The sequence below is a fragment of the Nerophis lumbriciformis genome, linkage group LG07 (genome assembly GCF_033978685.3).
Source record: "Nerophis lumbriciformis linkage group LG07, RoL_Nlum_v2.1, whole genome shotgun sequence".
Taxonomy (NCBI): domain Eukaryota; kingdom Metazoa; phylum Chordata; class Actinopteri; order Syngnathiformes; family Syngnathidae; genus Nerophis; species Nerophis lumbriciformis.
The window spans coordinates 37,363,525-37,388,528 of record NC_084554.2 but is presented as its reverse complement, the minus strand read 5'-3'; the positions used below and the strand labels follow the sequence as shown (position 1 = coordinate 37,388,528).

Sequence of the window (25,004 nt, the reverse complement as noted above, 5' to 3'; positions counted from 1 at the left end):
GCTCTCCAATCAGCCAAACAGACTCCATATTTCCACGGCAACGTTTTGGTGAATTTACGAAACTGAAACGATACAAACAGAATGCCATTGTAAGTTAATTATACTACCACAGACACTCGTAAATGTGTTAGCATATTTGCTTATGCTAACAACGTTAGCTTAATTACATCACGATAGCACATACAAATATGCATGGAAACACTCCTACAGACGTCACACACCAGGTATATTGTAAAACGTTCAAACATTGCTTGGAGTGATAAATGACATATTATTTAGAGCAGAACCGCTATGGGCTGATATACTTCCGGTTCAAAGCACAATACAGCAAATACATTTTCAAATTGCAGCACCTGCAGTGAGCGAACTTGTCCAAAAGATGGCGCCATAGCACAAACAGTAACACACCTTTTTGTTGTTTCTGTTGGGTTTATGTAAAAACAAATGTTTGAATAAAAAAACATTATGGATGTTAGCTAAGAAAAATTCATAAATTCCTATAAGTTTTGTAAGCCGCAGAGTGCAAAGCGTGGGGAAAAAACTAGCGGCTTATAGTCCAGAAAATACGGTGGTAGTTATATCTTGTGTGCAGGCATTTCAGTTTGTTGTCAGGAAGTAGTCGTTTGTCTTTTGTTGAGCCCTACAAAGTGTTTGTACTGTAAGTATTGCATTTGTTACAGATCCGTTGTTTATTGCAACGTGCGTCTTAGTTGTGGTTTCGATGACCAAATTTGGAGGTGTTGAAATCGCCATATATAATCGCTGATGTTAACCGATAGCATGTAGCATACAAGCTAGCACAATTTCGAAAAGTGGAGCCTTAATTTTAAGTGCTTTTTATCAGGCGTGCTTGCTTTGTTAGCATGAACAATTGCAACATGGGAGTCCTCTATGAATAAGCCTGTTTGCCCGCCAAGTGCTTTAGCCAGTGCTGAGTCAGCAACCAGACATGACATCACTCGCAAGCAACAAAGGTATCGAAAAAGGGTGTCGTTTAATTTTACGCGAATCGGTACCTGGTAGTACCCACGGAATTCGGTTGGTACTGTGAAAGTACTCCCATATGTTGTTTAAAAAAAACAAAAACAAAACACTCCAAGTGTAACCAGTGTGGCTGGACCTTGTGTACATTAGTAAACTCATTCCCTGACTACCGGGTTGAAAGCCCGGACTTTTAGCTCAGTAGCTAGCACGCTCATCTCTCAGGCGGACAACCATGGTTTGGGAAAAGGAGGGACTGAACCACGCAGGTTACACATGTACCAAGTCTCTGGAGTTTTACCAGTAATCAGTTCCAGAATTTCAGAGGGAGACGGAATTGGATGACAACTGAATCCATTTTTCTCATAAGAAAACACATATATTAATTAAAATCTGCGGAATGATACAAAGAGACGGTAGAAGAAAACATTTGACGAAAACTTTAGTCAAAAAACGAATCCTACGAAAGGTGTGACATAAGTAAAACCGAGGTACCACTGTACATTTCCAACCGTAATTGATAGTAAGGTTGTACGGTATGCCTGTATTAGTATAGTAGCGCGATACTAATGAATCATTTTCGGTACTATACCGCCTCTGAAACATACCGGTACCGCGTCATCGTCACGTCAAGTCATTGCTGAGCATGTTCGGCAGCGCACAATCACAGAGTACTTACAAAAAGACACAGTGTGTAGACAGAAAAGGGAGAACGGACGCATTTCGGCTTAAAAACTAACACTAAAGGTGAAGTTATAACACTGAAACGCCCTCAGGAAGAGGTGCTTTAAGACATGGCTAGCTAGCTAGCGGCTAACGTCTATCCGCCGTCTGTAGTGTTTTAGCTACTTCTAAATCACTAATCCTCGCCACCATGGCAACAAATAAAGTACGTTTCTTACAAGTATCATCCCTGCAGGACGAGGAGTAGCTAAACATGCTTCACTACACACCGTAGCTCACCGGCGTCAAAATGTAAACAAACGCCATGGGTGGATCGACACCTGACATCTACTGTAATGATACCAAGTACAGGCATGTATCTAGTCGATACTACTATGATTACGTCGATACTTTTTGGCATCACAACATCTTTCGTTTTTTTTAAATTCATATTATGTTTATGAACTCAGGAAATATGTCCCTGGACACATGAGGACTTTGAATATGACCAATGTATGATCCTGTAACTACTTGGTATCGGATTGACACCCAAATTTGTGGTTTCATCCAAAGCTAATGTAAAGTATCAAACAACATAGGAATAAGTGATTATTACATTTTAACAGAAATGTAGATAGAACATGTTAAAAGAGAAAGTAAGCAGATATTAACAGTAAATGAACAAGTAGATAAATAATTCATTTTCTACCACTTGTCCTTAATAATTTTGACAAAATAATTGAATGATAAATAACACAATATGTTACTGCATACGTCAGCAGACTAAATTAGGAGCCTTTGTTTGTTTACTTACTACTAAAAGACAAGTTGTCTTGTATGTTCACTATTTTATTTAAGGACTAAATTACAATAAGAAACATGTTTAATGTACCCTAAGATTTTTTGTTGAAATAAAGCCAATAATGTAATTTTTTTGTGGTCCCCTTTATTTAGAAAAGTACCGAAAAGTACCGAAATAATTTTGGTACCGGTACCAAAATATTGGTATCGGAACAGCACTAATTGATAGCAACAGTTTGTGTTGTATTCTAACATCTCAAATGGACGATTAATTCATTTCCAGGCAACTGACTGGTTTCCACAATCCTTCTCATCTGAGGTTTCTCATTTTCCCAGTTGTATTGAATGCAGCATCACAAGCGGCCCGAAACAGTGGCGTTGACATTTGGTTGAAATCCGTGACGCTCCCACACATCCACCCTGCGTGTGAAATCAAGCCAAAAAGTTTACGCAACGCCCTTTGACCTAACGTGCACCCTTCACGGCACCCTCGTCTTTATCCCCCCCACCCCCACGACCCACCCCCGCGCCTTGCAATGCTGGCATTTACGGAAAACAAACCTCCATGGATGGCTTCCCCCGAGATGAAATGTTGACTCTGTGTGCTGCCGGATAAACACTCAAGGACGCAAAAATTGCAATCATCACGCCCCTAATGCGCCGTCCATGGGCTCCTTTAATAAAAGACCTTTTGGTGTTCGCCGTGTTTGATACTCTTACACTGTAATATAATATTGACTGCGCTTATTTTGTGACGTGTTGACATTTTCAACAATCATCCCGCGCTAATGCAAAGAAAATGTTGACAGTGTGCGCCTGTCTTTGCTGCACCGTGTGACAAACACAAACATAATTATCCCTACACATTACCGGCGTACTCACAAAGTAATTATCATCAGACCTGTTCATTTTTATTGTCCTGTAATTGAATGGCATATTAATTATAGGTAGACACTTGACCGGAAATGATGGAATTTTCCTCTTTCAAATTGTGTGCTTTCTTCGTTAGAGGAAGTTTTTACTTGCCTTTTGTCACCAAAGTGGAGTTTGTCAGTGTGTGGTTCCATGTTTACTTGTGTTTTGAATTGTTTTGGAATTGCACAGTAGATTTCATTAAATTTTATCCATCCATCCATCCATCTTCAACCGCTTATCCGGAATCGGGTCGCGGGGACAACAGCTCCAGCAGAGACCCCCAGACTTCCCTCTCCAGAGCAACATTAGCGACTTCCTCCTGGGGAATCCCAAAGCGTTCCCAGGCCAGAGAGGATATGTAATCCCCCCATCTGGTCCTTGGTCTGCCGCGGGGTCTCCTTCCAGTGGGAGGTGCAACGAGGACCTCCCTAGGGAGACGCTCGTGAGGCATCTGCACGAGATGCCCAAACCACCTAAGCTGGCTCCTTTCAAAGCGAAGGAGCAGCGCCTCTACTCCGAGTCTCTCTCGGGTGACTGAACTTCTCACCCTATCTCTAAGGGAGATGCCAGCTACCCTTCTGAGGAAACTCATTCCGGCCGCTTGTATCCGCGATCTTATTCTTTTGGTCATGACCCACATTTCATGACCATAGGTGAGAGTACGAATGTAGATAGCTTTGCCTTCTGGCTCAGCTCTTGCTTCGTCACAACAGTGCGGCAGAGAGACTGCAATACTGCCCCAGCTGCTCCGATTCTCCGGCTGATTTCCTTCTCCATCTTTCCCTCACTCGTGAACAAGACCCCAAGATACTAAAACTCCTCCACCTGGGACATAGTCTCGTCCTCTACCTGGACTGTACAATCCATCGGTTTCCTGCTGAGAACCATGGCCTCAGATTTGGAGATGTTGATCCTCATTCCAGCCGCTGAACACTCTGCTGCGAACCGATCCAGTGAGAGCTGAAGGTCACCAACCGAAGGTGCCATCAGGACCACATCATCTGCAAACAGCAGTGACGCAACCGTTAGCCCCCCGAGACGTATACCCTCTCCGCCATGGCCACGACTCTGCCTAGAAATCCTGTCCATGAAAATCACAAACAGGATAGGTGACAGAGCGCCGCCCTGGCGGAGACCAACCCCCACTGGAAACGGATCCGATTTACATCCAAGCACCCGGAAACAACTCTCGCTTTGGTTGTACAGAGATTGGATGGCCCTCAGCAGGGTTCCTCTCACTCCGTACTCCCTCAGCACCTCCCACAAGATCTTCCAGGGGACCCGGTCATACGCCTTCTCCAAATCCACAAAGCACATGTAGACTGGATAGGCATACTCCCAGGCCTTCTCCAGGATTCCCGCAAGAGTAAAGAGCTGGTCAGTTGTTCCACGACCAGGACGGAATCCACATTGCTCCTCTTGAATCTGAGGTTCGACTATCGGCCGGACCTTCCTTTCCAGTACCTTGGCGTAAACTTTCCCAGGGAGGCTGAGTAGTGCGATACCCCTGTAATTAGCACACACCCTCTGGTCCCCCTTTTTGAAAAGGGGAACCACCACCCCAGTCTGCCACTCCCTCGGCACTGTCCCAGACTTCCACGCAATGTTGAAAAGGCGTATCAACCAAGACAGCCCATCAACATCCAGAGCCTTCAGCAAGTCTAGACGGATCTCGTCAACCCCCGGTTGACGAGATTTCATTGTATTTTTGTAACAATAATTGCGGTTAAGTCTACGTGGTGCTTGTTTGACAAAAGCAAATAAGTGCCGGGATCAAAAACATTAGCAGCTGTGGCTGTAGGCAACCTCCTGATGTTGTCCTTTTTTTAATTAACTCCAGCACATAGCTGTTTAGCTGCATTTGAAGCATGCCGACTTAAGTCGTAATAACCAGACTGAAAAAAGAAGAAAGCGCCTCATTTCGGTGCTAAATTAGTACAACGTCAGCCACCGACAAACAAGGGCGTGGCAGTGATATTGTGCAAGAAACGTCTTGTTAGTAATGTAGCATCCCAACAGAAGTACACAGAGTCTGGCGCTCTCTTTAATTGTTACTGTCAACCTTGTTACGGTACAGCGGGGAAGAAGGAGACGGCACAGATGCTGGGAGGTCGTTTTAGCTCTATGGTGTGACTATGTGTAGTGATTGACTGAGTCATGTTACCAGGAGTGTTGAGTGAGGTGGGGAAGTCCAAGAGGGCAAGGCGAGCTCGGAGATACAGGGATAGGCAGGAGGTCAGGGGCAAGAGTGAGGCGTCAAAGTCCGTGTCCAGGCGGGAGGTCGACATCCAATAGGGCCGTCAGGGAACCAGAGGGAATACGGGGAGACGAGACACACAGCTCGTAACCAGGGAACGGAGGAATGCTGCTGGAACGACACAGGAACACGAGACACATGATCACGGAGGAGGAGAAAACACAAAGAGAGAGAGAGAGAGTGAGCATAGAGCTAGACAAACCTTAAGAGAAGCCATAACATAATAACCGCCGCAGCGCTACACTAGCCTTTAGCCACAACAACATGACAGCACTTCCTCATTAAGCACCAATGATGGGTATGGCGAACAGGGTTGCATTCAGGACCACCCGGAATTATGAACATCAAATGTTACAACTAAAGTAAATTTTTGCACGTTCTATTTACTTTATTCTTGCAATAATTATGACAATGTGTTGACATTATTTCTTATTTTTGATTATTTAAAATATTTAAGGTACCAGTAGAGTGGAAAAACAAGTTGCCTCTATATTAAAGCTATTATCATATATGTCTGATTTATGACACCAAAAGACTTCCAAAGTTTGCGAATAAATAGATATGATCAAAATAGTATCAATCTCACAGAGATTCCCGAGCCATTTTGAGAGATAATGAGGAAGCCAGTCACGTGAGGAACCACAGATCCCTTCCCCATCAACAACAATGCTAATCAAGCAGACTTTGTGAGAGCCAACAACGATTACTCATGGAAAAATTGTGATCCAGGACCTTATATTTTTGAGCCCGAACACAAAGAGGATGAGAAATACCGTATTTTTCGGAGTATAAGTCGCACCGGAGTATAAGTAGCACCTGCCAAAAATGCATAATAAAAAAGGAAAAAAACATATATAAGTCGCACCGGAGCCCGGCCAAACTATGGAAAAAACTGCTACTTATAGTCCGAAAAATACGGTAAGTTTTAGAGACCGAGAGATGGATGCAGTTTCATTGTGACACTAGCATCCACAGCATTGCTCGGTGCTAAACATACAAACTACCGTATTTTTCGGAGTATAAGTGGCTCCGGAGTCGCACCTGCCGAAAATGCATAATAAAGAATGAAAAAAACATATATAAGTCGCACTGGAGTATAAGTCGCATTTTGTGGGGAAATGTGTTTGATAAAACCCAACACCAAGAATAGACATTTGAAAGGCAATTTAAAATAAATAAAGAAAAGTGAACAACAGGCTGAATAAGTGTACGTTATATGAGGCATAAATAACCAACTGAGAACGTGCCTGGTATGTTAACGCAACATATTATGGTAAGAGTCATTCTAATAACTATAACATATAGAACATGCTATTCGTTTACCAAACAATCTGTCACTCCTAATCGCTAAATCCCATGAAATCTTATACGTCTAGTCTCTTACGTGAATGAGCTAAATAATATTATTTGATATTTTACGGTAATGTGTTAATAATTTCACACATAAGTCGCTCCTTAGTATAAGTCGCACCCCCGGCCAAACTATGAAAAAAACTGCGACTTATAGTCCGAAAAATACGGTAACCATAAAACAAAACAATAAAACAAACACTTTCTGTAATATTTCCACTCTTGCTGGGGTGCCGACCGACGAGACGCTCACATAACTTTGTTTACGTGAAGATTCAATCGCAATCCTCACAAAGGGTGAAAAAGCTGGAAGCGTCTTTTGGGGATGTGAAAGTCGACCAGCCTGTCGGTCCATGGCCACATGTGTCTACTACCAGGTGAGAGATGCATGAATTATAATCTAGAATTTACTTCCAGCAAGTTTGAGAAAAAGCAAAAGCAGCCGCCGTCTTATAGTGTGTCAACAATAGCAGCGTAAGCTAGCATTAGCTCACTGCTATCAAAGCGCCGCTAAAATAGTCCGTCTGCGTTAGCGCTTATAATAACAATATCTCTCATAATTGGTTAATGTTCAGGTCACGACATGTAAATGGAGGATTGCTGGCACTTTCTGGATGTTTTAGAGAGAGTATAATGAACGGAACAGAGGACCCTCGATCTGTTGACTCACTTGTTAGCTATTTATTTATGATTTCAAATGCATACAAAGCCAATCATATACAATATGTTCTTATCTTACAAACCCCGTTTCCATATGAGTTGGGAAATTGTGTTAGATGTAAATATAAAAGGAATACAATTATTTGCAAATCATTTTCAACCCATATTCAGTTGAATATGCTACAAAGACAACATATTTGATGTACTGATAAACATTTTTTTTTTTGCAAATAATCATTAACTTTAGAATTTGATGCCAGCAATACGTGACAAAGAAGTTGGGAAAGGTGGCAATAAATACTGATAAAGTTGAGGAATGCTCATCAAACACTTATTTGGAACATCCCACAGGTGAACAGGCTAATTGGGAACAGGTGGGTGCCATGATTGGGTATAAAAGTAGATTCCATGAAATGCTCAGTCATTCACAAACAAAGATGGGGCGAGGGTCACCACTTTGTCAACAAATGCGTGAGCAAATTGTTGAACAGTTTAAGAACAACATTTCTCAACCAGCTATTGCAAGGAATTTAGGGATTTCACCATCTACGGTCCGTAATATCATCAAAGGGTTCAGAGAATCTGGAGATATCACTGCACGTAAGCAGCTAAGCCCGTGACCTTCGGTCCCTCAGGCTGTACTGCATCAACAAGCGTCATCAGTGTGTAAAGGACATAACCACATGGGCTCAGGAACACTTCAGAAACCCACTGTCAGTAACTACAGTTGGTCGCTACATCTGTAAGTGCAAGTTAAAACTCTCCTATGCAAGGCAAAAACCGTTTATCAACAACACCCAGAAACGCCGTCGGCTTCGCTGGGCCTGAGCTCATCTAAAATGGACTGATACAAAGTGGAAAAGTGTTCTGTGGTCTGACGAGTCCACATTTCAAATTGTTTTTGGAAACTGTGGCCGTCGTGTCCTCCGGACCCAAGAGGAAAAGAACCATCCGGATTGTTATAGGCGCAAAGTTGAAAAGCCAGCATCTGTGATTGTATGGGGGTGTATTAGTGCCCAAGACATGGGTAACTTACACATCTGTGAAGGCGCCATTAATGCTGAAAGGTACATACAGGTTTTGGAGCAACATATGTTGCCATCCAAGCAACGTTACCATGGACGCCCCTGCTTATTTCAGCAAGACAATGCCAAGCCACGTGTTACATCAACGTGGCTTCATAGTAAAAGAGTGCGGGTACTAGACTGGCCTGCCTGTAGTCCAGACCTGTTTCCCATTGAAAATGTGTGGCGCATTATGAAGCCTAAAATACCACAACGGAGACCCCCGGACTGTTGAACAACTTAAGCTGTACATCAAGCAAGAATGGGAAAGAATTCCACCTGAGAAGCTTAAAAAATGTGTCTCTTCAGTTCCCAAACGTTTACTGAGTGTTGTTAAAAGGAAAGGCCATGTAACATACTGGTGAACATGCCCTTTCCCAACAACTTTGGCACGTGTTGCAGCCATGAAATTCTAAGTTAATTATTATTTGCAAAAAAAAAATAAAGTTTATGAGTTTGAACATCAAATATCTTGTTTTTGTAGTGCATTCAATTGAATATGGGTTGAAAAGGATTTGCAAATCATTGTATTCTGTTTATATTTACATCTAACACAATTTCCCAACTCATATGGAAACGGGGTTAGTACATAAGGATTGTGAATGATAAACAGCACATCTCTTTCCAATTGTTGCGTATTTCCAGTATGACTTATCTGATAATATAGTCAGAGTACAGAAGCGTTACTATTGTGACGTCAATATCCGAAAATAGCCGAAGGAATATTCAAAATGGCTGACTGAATTTGTGGCATTTTGTGAGGTTTAAACGGTATTTTTCCAGTTTGCATATTGTAAATACAATTTATTTTCATAGCGGAGTTGAACAAATGTGCACAGCACTCTTATTGTGAAGGCTGGAAGTGCAGTTCAGTTCTTAAGGGCACTTGACAGCTGCTATGTTTATGAGTGTGGAGACTACTTACTGTTGATTTTGGTTTTATGTCTACAAGACAGAGTCAGAAGCACTGCAAGTTCAATGCAGAAAATATATTTTTCAACAACTAGCACCACACTAAAATGAACTTGATATGAAATAAAACGGAGGCAACATCACACAGTAAACAATACACGCACACGTGCACACACTACTACTCAGAGAGAATAACAAAAAAACAAATGAATGATTGAACTGACAGCCTCGCAATCCTACAATGCCCTGTTTGTGGACAAGGAGACTACAGCCATGGAAGCACACTCAACCTCTTTATTAACAAGAGGTAACACAATACAGTAAACAAAAAAATTCCACAGAGCTGCCGTTACTGCCCGCAAACTGCTAGTCTGATCTATCAGAATCAGAAATATTTTAATAATCCCCAAAGGGAAATTAAGATTTTCACCACAATCCCATTCAAAAGCAGACAAACATTACAGAAAGACAGAACAGGATCGCTGACGGGTCTGCCAACTTCCAGCGCACCTTACAAAAAAGGTGAGAAACAGGTACAAATATTCAGTCCAAGCCTGGACCCCTGGAGGGGGTTTTCAGACTGAGGCCAAAGAAAGAAAAAAAAAAAACACAAAGCCATAGCACATATAAACATATGAGTGTAAGAGGGAAACGTCAAAGGAAATTAAAAGAGCAGAGCTGATGCAACCAGTCACTTCAACACACAGCCACAAAAGTAAAACAACAACAACAACAAAACATATACACTGTGGTGGCCTCTGCAGTGTTCCATGCCATCGTCTGCTGGGGTGGGGGGAGCATTGCCAGAGAAAAGAGCAGACCCAACAAAGCAACCAAGAGAGCCGAACAGCCAAAACTGAGCTAATGCTGCTCTGTCTGGGCACTGACAGCAACAGGTACTGCCTTATAAAGGCAACACACACAAAGTTAAAGTACCAATGATTGTCACACACACACTAGGTGTGGTGAAATTATCCTCTGCATTTGACCCATCCCCTTGTTCACCCCCTGGGAGGTGAGCAGCAGCGGTGGCCACGCCTCGGAATCATTTTCCAACCCTTGATGCTGAGTGCCAAGCAGGGAGGTAATGGGCCCCCATTTTTATAGTCTTTGGTATGACTCGGCCGGGGTTTGAATTCACGACCTACCGATCTCAGGGCGGACACTCTAGCCACTGAGCAGGTTACCTATCACTCTAGTCTCATGAAACATCTCTCAAATGCATATGCCAGATATTTGAAGTTTTTTTTGTTTTTTTTTAAGTTACACAATAATTACTTCCCTTTGTGTCATAATTACATGAATTAATGAGTAATTCCGTGAGTAATTCAATTAGTTTTTTGGCAAAGTAACAAGTACCTATAATTAACTACTTTTTTAAAATAATTTGCCAAACAAACACTGTTCCTATTGAAATGGTAAAAAAAATATATTATCCAATAGCAGCAATATTTGGCAATATATCGAGGTAGACCTTGGAGGGATTATGTCAAGGGGATGGGTCAAATGCAGATAGTGTGTGTGTGAGACAATCATTGGTACTTTAACTTTAACTTAACTTTAACTTTAATTTGCATCAGCCTGCGACACATGGTCATTTTGATAGTAGGCTAATATAGCTAATTAGCCACTTACATCATGTGTTGTCTTCATTATAACACTTATATAAGACTTTTAAAGTCATTTCAATAGTACGCTAATGCAGCTAATATAGACACTGTGTGACTATCAGTGGTACTTTAACTTTAGCACCTCCATGTCTCCCTGGTGCAGGGGTCTGCAACCTGCGGCTCTTTAGCGCTGCCCTACTGGCTCCCTGGAGCTTTTTCAAAAATGTATGAAAATAGAAAAAGATGGGGGGGGGGGAAATATAGTTTAGTTTTAATAGGGTTTCAGTAGGAGGACAACATGACAAAATCCTCCCTAATTGTTAGAAATCCCACTGTTTATATTAAACATGATTCTCTGATGAGAGTATTTGGCGAGCGCCGTTTTGTCCTCATTTTGGCGGTCCTTGAACTCACCGGAGTTTGTTTACGTGTATAACTTTCTTCAACATGCCAGAGAAATACATATTTATGCCACTCCTTCTTTGTCTCATTTTGTCCACCAAACGTTTTATACTGTGCGTGAATGCACAAAGGTGAGCTTTGTTGATGTTATTGACTTGTGTGGAGTGTTTATCAAGCATATTTGGTCACTGCATGACTGCAAGCTAATCGATGCTAACATGCTATTTAGGCTGGCTTTATGAACATATTGCATCATTATGCCTCAATTGTAGGTATATTTGAGCTCATTTAATTTCCTATGTCCTCTGTGTATTTAATTTTTATCGGCATGTCTCATGACGTATTATCTGTATGTAATAATGGCTGCATGTCTGATAGTTGTTTGTGTGCCATGTTGTTCCAGACCACAGCAAACGATACCCATCTTGCATAGATTCTAATAAATTCATCAGAAGAAGACAGCCCGCCATTTCCTTTAACTTGGACATACACATCGATACCTTTGGCCATTCCAAGACAGTCATTTAGAGGAGTTATCTTACCCTCTGAGAAGGTTTACTAATGTTTTCCAATGTTGTAAAAATAAAAGTAGGCTAATATAGAGACACGTAAATCATGTGTTGTCTTCATTATAACAGTTGTATAAGACTTTTAAAGTCATTTCGATAGTAGGCTAATATAACTAAAATCGACACGTACATCATGTGTTGACTTCATTATATCACTTATAGAAGGCTTTTCCTTTTTTGCGGCTCCAAACCGATTTTTTTTTTTTTTTTTTTTTTGGACCAAAATGGCTCTTTCAACATTTTGGGTTGCCGACCCCTGCCCTGGTGGAAGAGGTGTTGGAGACCAGAAAGTCATTCCACGTAACATGACCTGGCTAAGTGGAAAATGTCATGTCTGTGTGATCATGTTTTGTTTTAGTCATGTTCGGTTTTGTTTTTGGACTTTTTGTGCACTTTTGTTTTGTTTTGTCACCATAGCAACCATTAGTTTTCACCTGTCACGTCACGCACCTGTTTCACGTTTTGAGTCACGCACCTGCTTTCACTAATCATGTCTATAGTATTTAAGTTCATTGTTTTCAATTTGTCGTTCTGACGACATCTTGCATTTATGCTCTACACACTCTTCATCCTCTTAGATCATGCTTCATGTCCCATGCCAAAGTAAGTTTTTGTTCCAGGTTTATAGTCGTTTTGGTTTCATAGTTTGTTCTCCGCCATTGTGCGCGCCTTTTGTTTACTTCCTTTTTTTTTTTTTTTTTTGGACATCTGGGATCTGTCCGTAAGGGGGGATTCTGTCATGTCTGAGTGATCATGTTTTGTTTTAGTCATGTTCGGTTTTGTTTTTGGACTTTTTGTGCACTTTTGTTTTGTTTTGTCACCAGAGCAACCATTAGTTTTCACCTGTCACGTCACGCACCTGTTTCACGTTTTGAGTCACGCACCTGCTTTCACTAATCATGTCTATAGTATTTAAGTTCAATGTTTTCAGTTTGTCGTTCTGACGACATCTTGCATTTATGCTCTACACACTCTTCATCCTCTTAGATCATGCTTCATGTCCCATGCCAAAGTAAGTTTTTGTTCCAGGTTTATAGTCGTTTTGGTTTCATAGTTTGTTCTCCGCCATTGTGCGCGCCTTTTGTTTACTTCCTTTTTTTTTTTTTTTTTGGACATCTGGGATCTGTCCGTAAGGGGGGATTCTGTCATGTCTGAGTGATCATGTTTTGTTTTAGTCATGTTCGGTTTTGTTTTTGGACTTTTTGTGCACTTTTGTTTTGTTTTGTCACCAGAGCAACTATTAGTTTTCACCTGTCACGTCACGCACCTGTTTCACGTTTTGAGTCACGCACCTGCTTTCACTAATCATGTCTATAGTATTTAAGTTCAATGTTTTCAGTTTGTCGTTCTGACGACATCTTGCATTTATGCTCTACACACTCTTCATCCTCTTAGATCATGCTTCATGTCCCATGCCAAAGTAAGTTTTTGTTCCAGGTTTATAGTCGTTTTGGTTTCATAGTTTGTTCTCCGCCATTGTGCGCGCCTTTTGTTTACTTCCTTTTTTTTTTTTTTTTTGGACATCTGGGATCTGTCCGTAAGGGGGGATTCTGTCATGTCTGAGTGATCATGTTTTGTTTTAGTCATGTTCGGTTTTGTTTTTGGACTTTTTGTGCACTTTTGTTTTGTTTTGTCACCATAGCAACCATTAGTTTTCACCTGACACGTCACGCACCTGTTTCACGTTTTGAGTCACGCACCTGCTTTCACTAATCATGTCTATAGTATTTAAGTTCATTGTTTTCAGTTTGTCGTTCTGACGACATCTTGCATTTATGCTCTACACACTCTTCATCCTCTTAGATTATGCTTCATGTCCCATGCCAAAGTAAGTTTTTGTTCCAGGTTTATAGTCGTTTTGGTTTCATAGTTTGTTCTCCGCCATTGTGCGCGCCTTTTGTTTACTTCCTTTTTTTTTGTAGTTATAGTGTTTAAATAAATATGTACTTACATTCCCGTCTCGCCCGAGCCAACTTTCCGTTGCATCCCGGAAAAGCAAACACCCAGGACCAAGTCATGACAGAAAAAGAGAATGGAGTTACAGATTCTTACTGCGTGATGGAGGCACTTTGAAGGTAAAAAAACCACATCTGCTCAACAAACCTAAATCATCCGGTTCCGGTCTCTGGATCGCCGTCCCAGCAGGCAGGCATCACATTGAAGAGGCTTGTCTCTGAGGTGCAAGATCAGACTGTCTGCTGAGAAGCTTTGTCTGAGGAAAACAAAATAACATTCTAGAAAGAAGCCAAATGCTTGGTTAGGACCGTCTCACAGTCCTGCCGGACGGACCTCACAGGAGCTCTTTTTGAGGTTTGCCGCATGTCACGTTCGCGAACTCGCTCTTCATTCCGACGTCATTAGCAGACACGTATCTTTGCGAAAGGTATAAGTCTGATCCTTCACCTTCTTTTGCTATTAATACATCCTGGAAAAACAGGATGAAAGGTTCCTTTTTTTCCACCCCCGAGAGTTTGATCATCACTTTGTCCTTCGCGATTTCTCCGAGGACTTTTATAAGACAAGGCAATCAAAAGGGACTTATCCGACTTGGAAAAGTGACCCGAGCTCTCGCTGTTGACACTCGCCGACGTAAAAACCCGTCAAAGGCATCTTTTTTTCTATGGTGGATGAACTTGACTCCACAACTCTTGCGTGTTGGCAAGAAAACGCTTTACTATCACTAATTCAAGGCTCCCTGTTACGGTTTGTACAGGGGAAGAAGACGGCACAGACAACAGGGACGTTGTTTCGCACTATATTTAATTATATATATACACACACTATATATAAATCAGAAATGAAGTTTGTGAACTAGTCCAAATATGTGTAAGGTGTGCGACTATGTGTAGGAATTAAATGTAGTGTGTTACCAGAAATGTTGAGCGAGAGGCGGAAGTCCAAAAGGGGCAAGGCTGTCTCAGAGGTCTGTGAGAACAGGCAGGAAGTCGGGGGCAATAGTGAGGCGTCCAAGTCCGTGTCCAGGCGGGAGGTCGAGATCAAGAAGGGGCAGCCAAAGAACCAAAGAGGAACACAGGGAGACAAGACACACAGCTCGTAATGCGGGAACGGAGGAAGGCTGTGTACAGGAACAGATCGCTACTTTCTGGCACAGGATAGCAGGTTTCACTAGCTTAAGAAGGCAGGTCTTCTCATCAGCGACAGGTGCGTTGATTGCTGATGATTGAATGCAGCCGCTTGCTGCAGCCGGAGTGGCGCGCGCCTGGCGTGCTCTTGGAGGTGCACAAATGAACGGGCCGTGACACTCCCTCTTTCACAAAAGTGAAAAAAATGTGTCCCTAGAAGCTGTTTTTGAGCACGGAAATGTCTCCCTCACTTTGTTGGGCTTTAACAAAAAAAGCAGGCTTTGTAACATGTTTGAAAATGCGGCCTGAGGTTGATGTTGCTGTAGTGTAATCTGAGCATTTTAGCTCATCTAAAGAAGAGGAGGCAGTGTGAGGGGTGGCTAAAAGAAAGATTTGGAGATTAATTCAGTATTATTCAAGATTAATTAGTCATCTCTGTGACCCAATTAATGACAAACTGTATAGATGAATATTACGCATTGATATATTCTAATATTAATGCACTTTACTCGTCTATTTGTTATTTATTGTTGTGCTCGTTAAAGACAAAAAGTGAACTTTTTCCAGCACGATGTGAAGGGGGCGGTATAGCTCGTTTGGCAGAGTGGCCGTGCCAGCAACTCCAGGGTTCCAGGTTCGATCCCCGCTTCCGCCATCCCAGTCACTGCCATTGTGTCCTTGGGCAAGACACTTTACACACCTGCTCCCAGTGCCACCCACACTGGTTTAAATGTAACTTAGATATTGGGTTTCACTATGTAAAGCGCTTTGAGTCACTAGAGAAAAGCGCTATATAAATATAATTCACTTCACTTCACTTCTTTGCTCAATAGCGTTTTCGCAGTAGATCTTTACAAACAGCTGAACCTTCCTGTCACTTAGAAAATCGTTCACTAGCATTTTTGCAATAGGTCCCAACTAGGGATGGGTACCAGGCACCGATTCACGTAAAAATCCAACAGCACCATCTTTTGGTACCCGGGTTGCGCGTGACCGCAAGTGACAAATTCCAGGCCCACAGGCCACACCTGGCCAATAGGGATGGGCGATATGGACTATCACTATAACCTACCATTTGTGGTGAAAACGATAAACATGAAAAAAAATACCTATAGTACTCCTCACTACACCTCAACACGAAGGCCATTAAACTACCGTATTTTTCGGCGTATAAGTCGCACCGGAGTATAAGTCGCACCTGCCAAAAATGCATAATAAAGAAGGAAAAAAACATATATAAGTCGCACTGGAGCCCGGCCAAAATATGAAAAAAACTGCGACTTATAGTCCGAAAAATACGGTACATCAATTAAGTTTAAGTAGCACACCTATACTGCAAAGCTCTAGTAGTATGCTTTGCTCACCATACGTTATGGAAACTATTTTTCTGTCAGCAATATTATAAACATTATTACTATGAGTTTTATATTACAAATCAATCAGATAGTGTTATGATGCGACTTCAGTGCGAACGCTCCCGAGCCCCCGTCGCATAATGGAGGATAATGATGACGCTTAAAAGAGACGGTTACAAAATAAACAGTTGACAAATTATCAGCAACAGGCGAAAATGATGTTTTAGGAACTCACGTTCACACCACTGATGGCCAGCAGCAGACATCGAGGTAAATGTACCCAAAACTGCGGGATACATCTCCGCGGTTCAGAAAATGTTGACTTTAATTGCTAAGAATCCTTGAAATTGCCACAAATGCGCCAGAACTGAGATAACGAGAATTGAAGTATGTCTACTTCCGAGTTTACGTCATGACGCCATGTCTGTATTCTGGTCAGTTTGCATTCACATTGGAGTCTTATACAGTGCTTGAATGCACAAAGGTGAGCTTTGTTGATGTTATTGACTTGTGTGGAGTGTTTATCAAGCATATTTGGTCACTGCATGACTGCAAGCTAATCGATGTTAACGTGCTATTTAGGCTGGCTTTATGAACATATTGCATCATTATGCCTCAATTGTAGGTATATTTGAGGTCATTTAATTTCCTATGTCCTCTGTGTATTAAATTTTTATCTGCATTTCTCATGACGTATTATCTGTATGTAATATTGGCTGCATGTCTGATAGTTGTTTGTGTGCCATGTTGTTCCAGACCACAGCAAACGTTACCCATCTTGCATAGACTCTAATAAATTCATCAGAAGAAGACAGCCCTACACCTATAGTACTCCTCACTACACCTCAACACGAAGGCCATAAAACTACCGTATTTTTCGGAGTATATGTCGCACCGGAGTATAAGTCGCACCTGCCAAAAATGCATAATAAAGAAGGAAAAAAACATATATAAGTCTGGACACTTTTTTTTTTTTGTAATGTGAATGATTACATAAAAAGATCAGATTTGACAAAAGAAAATCTGAATTGGACATCCAACCCTGCAGTGTTGTAAAAGCAATGAATATAGCCTTGATGCTGCTGCTGACTGGCAAAAACAAATATTTGACACACACAAAAGTAACTATAATTGGTTCTGTTAAGTAACGGTAGCTATTTTCACATTTTTAACTGTATCCACTCCGCATCCATTGCACCGGTCACCCAGTGTGGGGTCCCCACATCTGTGGTCCCTCCCAAGGTTTCTCGTTGTTCCCATTGGGTTAGTTTTTTTCTTGCCCTGACGTGGGATCTGAGCTGAGGATACTGTTGTGGCTTGGGCAGCCCTTTGAGACATTTGTGATTAAGGGCTATATAAGTAAACTTTGATTGATTGATTGATCAATTCTCAAGTACCGGAAATTGGTACCAGATCGTTTGAAATGTGAACGGTACCCGTCTCTAGGTAATATAATTGTCAAGACTTGGTCCTGGGTGTTTGCTTTTCCGGAAGGCAACGGAAAGTTGGCTCGGGCGAGACGGGAATGTAAGTACATGTTTTATTTAGTATATCAAAAAAAGAACAAACGAAAAGCGCGCACAATGGCGCAGGTACAAAACTAGGCTATTGAAAACAAAACTTGCACATAGGCAGAAACTGTGAACAATGAAACAAAAACACTAACTGTGGCATTAATAAACAAAAAACTTACTTGGCATGGACTATGAAGTGCACAGAGGTAAACAGAGTGTGACAGGGGTATGAATCCGGATGTCGCCAGAAAGACAAACTGAAAACAATGAACTTAAATACTACAGACATGATTAGTGAAAACAGGTGCGTGACTCAAAACGTGAAACAGGTGCGTGACGTGACAGGTGAAAACTAATGGTTGCTATGGTGACAACAAACAAACGTGCACAAAAAGTCCAAAAACAAAACCGAACATGACTAAAACAAAACATGATCACACAGATATGACAATAATATTGTTACGTTTATCTTATTATATTTGTTATTAATATATATATATATATATATATATATATATATATATATATATATATATATATATATATATATCATATACTGTATGTAATTTAAGGCTCCAGCGCCCCCCGCGACCCCAAAGGGAATAAGCGGTAGAAAATGGATGGATGGATGGATGGATGGTATGTAATTTACTCTTGTGAGATTTTTTCTTTTGAATAGTTCAAAGAATTTGTGAAAAATTGCTAACAAACATGACGTACATGATTTACATTAAAACTTCAGAAAGTACACTACCTAGCATTTGGTGTACCTAATGTTGTGGTTGTTTAATTATGTACAGTATATATTATCATCATAACTTCATGCTTAAGGGCCGTTGCTATAAAGTATTGTCAATTGTGCTGAAGTGGTATTTTTGTATTTGTGCAGAGCTCGCAATCCAAAAGATTGCCAGCCTCTTTATCAATGTTGTGTCCAGACTCGGCCTGGTGACTGCCAAGGCCGAACATCGGGTACCGGGACGCAGACAAAGCAGAGACTGGGCGATAGCACCAAGTGTCAACATATTTGCATTTTTGTATAATCATATATTGTGTCTAACTGGATTTGTCGAGATTACCCCCTTCCCTCAGCGACAGTGATGTAATAGGGACATTCCTAATAAATAGAGTAGATACGCGGGCAGTATTTTTAGAACGTAGTTTGGATCTGTAACTAGAATACAGCCCAAAACACGTGTCTTCTCGAGCTAAATTGAACTCTGTCTCTGCATGATTCCTTGCTTCTTGTCTGATTATTAGATGTCATCAGTGTTTGAACCTGACAGTGGTCCGGTTTCCCCAAAGGCACACACACACCTAGTTAAATTTTAATCAGGATAAGTGTATGTTGCGACGCAGCGCCATGTCAAAGGCTGTCTTTGTCTCCATGGCGATGACCGCCTTTTCCCGCCTCCCGACATCAAATGGACAACCTACCTCGATGTAACGTTGCAATTTTCAAAGCCAGCAAAGCAATTGACTCAATCAGCGCTCCAACGTAAGTAAAGTAAGGCTCCACTTTTCTATAAAATGGGCTCGTCTGGTGCGTTGGCTTTGCTGTTGACATGCTATTGATTAGCATTAGCGATTTTTACAAGGCAATTTCAACATCTCCAAATTTGTTAATGAAACCTACAACAAAGATGCACGTTGCAATCAAACAGCTGGTGCGTTATGAGTACAATACTTACAATATTAACACTTTTTAGGGCGCAGCAAAAGACTAGACAGCAAAGGCTGAACTGACAAGGAAATAAGATAACATTGCATTGCTCCAAAGACATGCACCTGGGGATAGGTTGATTGGCAACACTAAATTGGCCCTAGTGTGTGGATGTGAGTGTGAATGTTGTCTGTCTATCTGTGTTGGCCCTGCGATGAGGTGGCGACTTGTCCAGGGTGTACCCCGCCTTCCGCCCGATTGTAGCTGAGATAGGCTCCAGCGCCCCCTGCGACCCCCAAAAGGGAATAAGCGGTAGAAAATGGATGGATTGATGCAATGGTATGAAAAGGGGTAGGATAAGCTCAGCTTCTTCCTACCCCTTTTCGGCAGGGGTAGGATAAGCTCAGCTTCTTCCTACCCCTTTTCGGATGTGCTGCAATGAAACAACTGGAAATATGTGATGAATTACATTGCATTGTATGCATGTTCGAAATAAACTGAAACCGACAAGCCAAAACACTATAAATCAGTGTTTTTCAACCTTTTTTGAGCCAAGAAAACATTCAAAAATGAAACTCAGCAGCTGATATTGACAATAAAAAGTTGTTCTCGCAAGTGTTGGATACGAATTCAAACCATAACCAACCATGCATCACTATAGCTCTTGTCTCAAAGTACTGTCACATCACGCCGTGACTTATTTGGAGTTTTTTGGTGTCTTCCTGTGTAGTGTTTTAGTTCTTGCCTTGCGCTCTTATTTTGGTGGCTTTTCCTGTTTTGTTGGTATTTTCCTGTAGAACTTCCATGTCTTCCTTTGAGCGCTATTCCCCGCACATGTTTTGTTTTAGCAATCAAGACAATTTAAGTTGTCGCCATCCTTCTTTGCGGGGACATTGTTGATTGTCATGTCCTGTTCGGATGTATTTTGTGGACGCTGTCTGCTCCACACGCTGTAAGTCTTTGCTGTCGTCCAGCATTCTGTTTTTGTTTACTTTGCAACCAGTTCAGTTTTAGTTTCGTTTTGCACAGCCTTCCCTAAGCTTCAATACCTTTTCTTAGCGGCACTCGCCTTTTGTTTGTTTTTGGGTTTAAGCATTAGATACCTTTTTACCTGCACGCTGTAGTCTGCATATTGTGATCACGACAAACCATGTTCCCGAAATCTACAAAGCAATTAGCCACCTGCTGCCACCTACTGATATGGAAGAGTATTACACGGTTACTCTGCCGAGCTCTACACAGCACAGACACTCAACAACGGTACATTTGCAGATTATTATTACTAGTTAAATATTTTTGAATATTTTCAAATGCCATAAACAATACACTGCTGCCATCTAACGTCTAGAACGTTTAACTGTAATTGATACTCAGACATGTGATAATAAAACAATATATATCAACTGGACAGCAGTTATCATAATCAGCTCATTTTTAAATCTTGCAACAAAAATGACATTTTATTATCAAAACAATTCATATTTATTAACATACACAAGTGTACAAGAGAAAATTGGCACCGGTATTGATTTCCAAGTACCGGGATGTGGTACCATATCGGTTGAAATGTGAACGGTACCCAACCCTACCTGGTCCGTAGAACAGCAGAGTATTCCTGGTATATAAAGGATCTTTAAAAACGGTGGTAAAAGGTGAGAGAACTTATGCAAAACGTGTCTCGTTTCTGTAGCTTCACTCCGACGTGGACAAAGGCGACGGCAAGGTGAAGTACGTCCTGACGGGCGAGGGCTCAGCCTCCATCTTCACTATCGACGAGAACACGGGCGACATCCACGCCACCAAGAGGCTGGACCGGGAAGCGCAGGCCTACTACACGCTTCAGGCTCAAGCCGTGGACCGACTCACCAACCTGCCCGTGGAGCCCAGGTCGGAGTTCGTGGTCAAGGTGCAGGACATCAACGATAACGAGCCCAGGTTCCTCGACGGGCCCTACTTTGCTGGAGTGCCCGAGATGTCTCCTCTCGGTAAGAGTCTCCTCTCATGTTTCTTCTCTCCGAAAGCTACTCATGACAACAACACACATAAATCCTCCATATTATCCTCCGGTGTAGCCACAGTGCCGTCCTCCAGTCGTGTAGATGTTGATGAATGATGCATGTTTGACAAGTCACTGGAGCAACGTTTAATGGCTGACTACAACACCGCTGGCATGTTGCTTTCCCGACAAAGTGAGACCTCCTGTACCTGTCTGACCTGAGTTAGACTCTGATCGGGGCAAATAGGATTACCTTTTCTACCAAGTGATTATTAATTTGCCATCAAGCTGTTTTCTTTTGATAGTTTAGCATATGTCGACCTACTTTTATTTGGTTTTAGCATCATTATTGTACAAAATGTCGACCCCCCCAATACTTTCATTAATCTATTAATCTGGTGTAGAGGATCTTTGGCAAGTTTTTTGCATGAGCGTTTTAAAAAGTCTCACCCACACTCCTGAAAATGTATCTTAAATGTATACATTAGTAGTACCACTAGTAGTACACAGGCTCTATCTAGTGCAGGGGTCGGCAACCTTTACCACTCAAAGAGCCATTTTGACCAGTTTTACAAATTAAAGAAAACAATAGGAGCCACAAAAATCTTTTGAAATTTAAAATGAAATAACACTGCATACAAAGATTTTTTTTTCTTTGTGCTATGTATAAACCAAGGGTCTCAGATACACGGCCCACACCTTAATATGAAAATCGAATGTTAGTGCGGCCCGCGGGTTTTATATGAATGGCACTTGACAGCGTCATACTTGTTAACCCTCCCGATTTTTCCGGCAGACTGTGAATTTCAGGGCATCTATTCTCTCGAACCAACCAGCGTGCCGGCCTAGCCACACGTTGATAGGGGGCTTCTGCTTGCTCACGTAAGTGACAGCAAGGCACACTTGGTCAACAACCACACAGGTTACACTGACGGTGGCGGTATAAACAACTTTAACACTCTTACTAATAATGCGCCACACTGTGAACCCACACCAAACAAGATTGACAAACACATTTCGGGAGAACATCTGCACCGTAACACAACATAAACACAACAGAACAAATACCCAGAATCCCATGCAGCTCTAACTCTTCCGGGCTACATTATACACCCCCGCTACCAAACCCTGCCCACCTCAACCGACGCATGGAGGGAGGGGGGTGGGGGGGGGGGGGTTTGGTGGTAGCAGGGGTGTATAATGTAGCCCGGAAGAGTCAGGGCTGCATGGGATTCTGGGTATTTTTTGTTCTGTTGTGTTTATGTTGTGTTAAGGTGCAGATGTTCTCCCGAAATGTGTTTGTCATTCTTGTTTGGTTTTGGTTCAAAGTGTGGCGCATTACTAGTAAGAGTCTTAAAGTTGTTTTATATGGCCACCGTCAGTGTAACCTGTGTGGCTGTTGACCAAGTATGCCTTGCTGTCACTTGCGTGTGCAAGTAGAAGATGCATACAACAAAAGGCTGGGCAGGCACGCTGTTCGTACAGATTGTAGAGGGCGCTAAATGCTGTACCATCATGGCACGCCCTTATTATTATTGTTAGGGTAAAAATCGGAGAATATTAATCCTTGGAGTTTTCTGCGAGAGGCATCGAAATCCGGAAATCTCCCGGGAAAATCGGGAGTGTTTTATTTTCCTATATTCAAACACAGTGTTACTGTTCAAACTATGTGTAATGTTACAGTGGCCAAATATATCAAATATGCTTGTTAAATAACACATCTGCCTTGTTTTAATAAATATCTAGGTCTACTACGCTATTGTATTTTATTGTTGGTCATTATGGTGGTACTGAGGTTTTCTGAGGTGGTACTTGGTGAAAAAAGGTTTGAGAACCACTGCTGTAAATGATGGGTTTCTCAGTGTAAAGCGCTTTGAGTCATTAGAGGAAAAGTGTTGTATAAATATGATTGATTTCACTTCACTAATATAAAAATGGCTTGCAAACAAAGGACTCCCAAATGTGAATCGGTTCTCATTGTTCACTTAAAAGACTCTATGAATGTTCTCATTCACCCAGGTCATTGTCATCTCAGGGCGTTCAATCGACTTAAAAGACTCTGTTCTCATTCACCAAGGTCATTGTCATCTCAGGGCGTTCAATCGATCGCAACTGGACTGTTTGGTTTGTCTTAGAAGACGTTTTGCCGCTCATCCGAGGAGGCTTCATCAGTTCGTGCTCATAGACTTAGATTATTGGTCAGATCCAGTTTAGATCTAGACCAGGGGTGTCAAACGTACGGCCCGAGGGCCGGATCAGGCCCGCAAACAGGTTTTATCCGGCCCGCGGGATGAGTTTGCAAAGTATACAAATTAACCTGACATTTTGGGATGAAAGAAACTGCTGTTCTAAATGTGTCCACTGGATGGTGATATAGCAATTCTTTGTATCTTTGTAGATGATGCTACATATGTACAAAATAAACCACATGATGTTAGTACATCAGTCGAGGAAAATGATCAAACTACATAAATAACATCCTGTAATTTGATTTTGATATATTTTTTCATCTTGATGGATTGAAAACTAACACCAATGAGTTGACTGATGAGGATTATCACATCATTTATTCAGAAAGTATAAATAAGGACAAATAAAGATAGACTACTATTAACTGCAACATGTAAGTGTAAAAAAAAACCCAACAACATTATGATTTGTATATTTTCAGAATGAGCTTGTTCTTTTAAACAAAGAAATCAATTTGAAGGTGTCTTGGGAGTACATTTTTCTCCATGTGGCCGCCCATCTATAATGAGTCTGACACCCCTGATCTAGACCAACCAGATCTGACCAATCTCTAGCCGAGTTTATATCTAGACTAAATCTGACAAATCTAAGTCTATGAGCACAAACTAATGAAGCCTCCTCAGACGAGCGGCTTCCGAGGAAGCTTCATCAGTTCCTGCTCATAGACTTAGATCGGTCAGATCTAGTTTAGATCTAGACTAGATCTGACCAATCTAAGTCTTCTAAAAGTTAAAGTTAAAGTACCACTGATAGTCACACACACACTAGATGTGGTGTAATTACCCTCTGCATTTGACCCATTCCCTTGTTCCACCCCCTGGGAGGTGAGGGAAGCAGTGAGCGGCAGCAATGGCCGCGCTCGGGGAATCATTTTGGTGATTTAACCCCCAATTCCAACCCTTAATGCTGAGTACCAAGCAGGGAGGTAATGGGTCCCATTTTGTTTGTAGTCTTTGGCA

General features: G+C 41.7%; 1 protein-coding gene across 2 annotated transcripts in view; it reads left to right on the top strand.

The window, feature by feature from the left end:
- cdh7a (cadherin 7a) overlaps window positions 1–25,004 on the top strand; it is a 340,872-nt gene that overhangs the window by 143,019 nt on the left and 172,849 nt on the right. The window contains exons 1-2 of one of the 2 annotated variants that reach the window (XM_061965237.1): window positions 7,271–7,344; window positions 21,490–21,784. In XM_061965237.1, the coding sequence (XP_061821221.1) occupies window positions 7,321–7,344; window positions 21,490–21,784 (319 nt within the window). In that variant the 5' untranslated portion in view covers window positions 7,271–7,320. Of the gene's footprint in view, window positions 1–7,270; window positions 7,345–21,489; window positions 21,785–25,004 lie in introns of those variants that run through there. The other variant, XM_061965236.1, reaches the window with a different exon arrangement.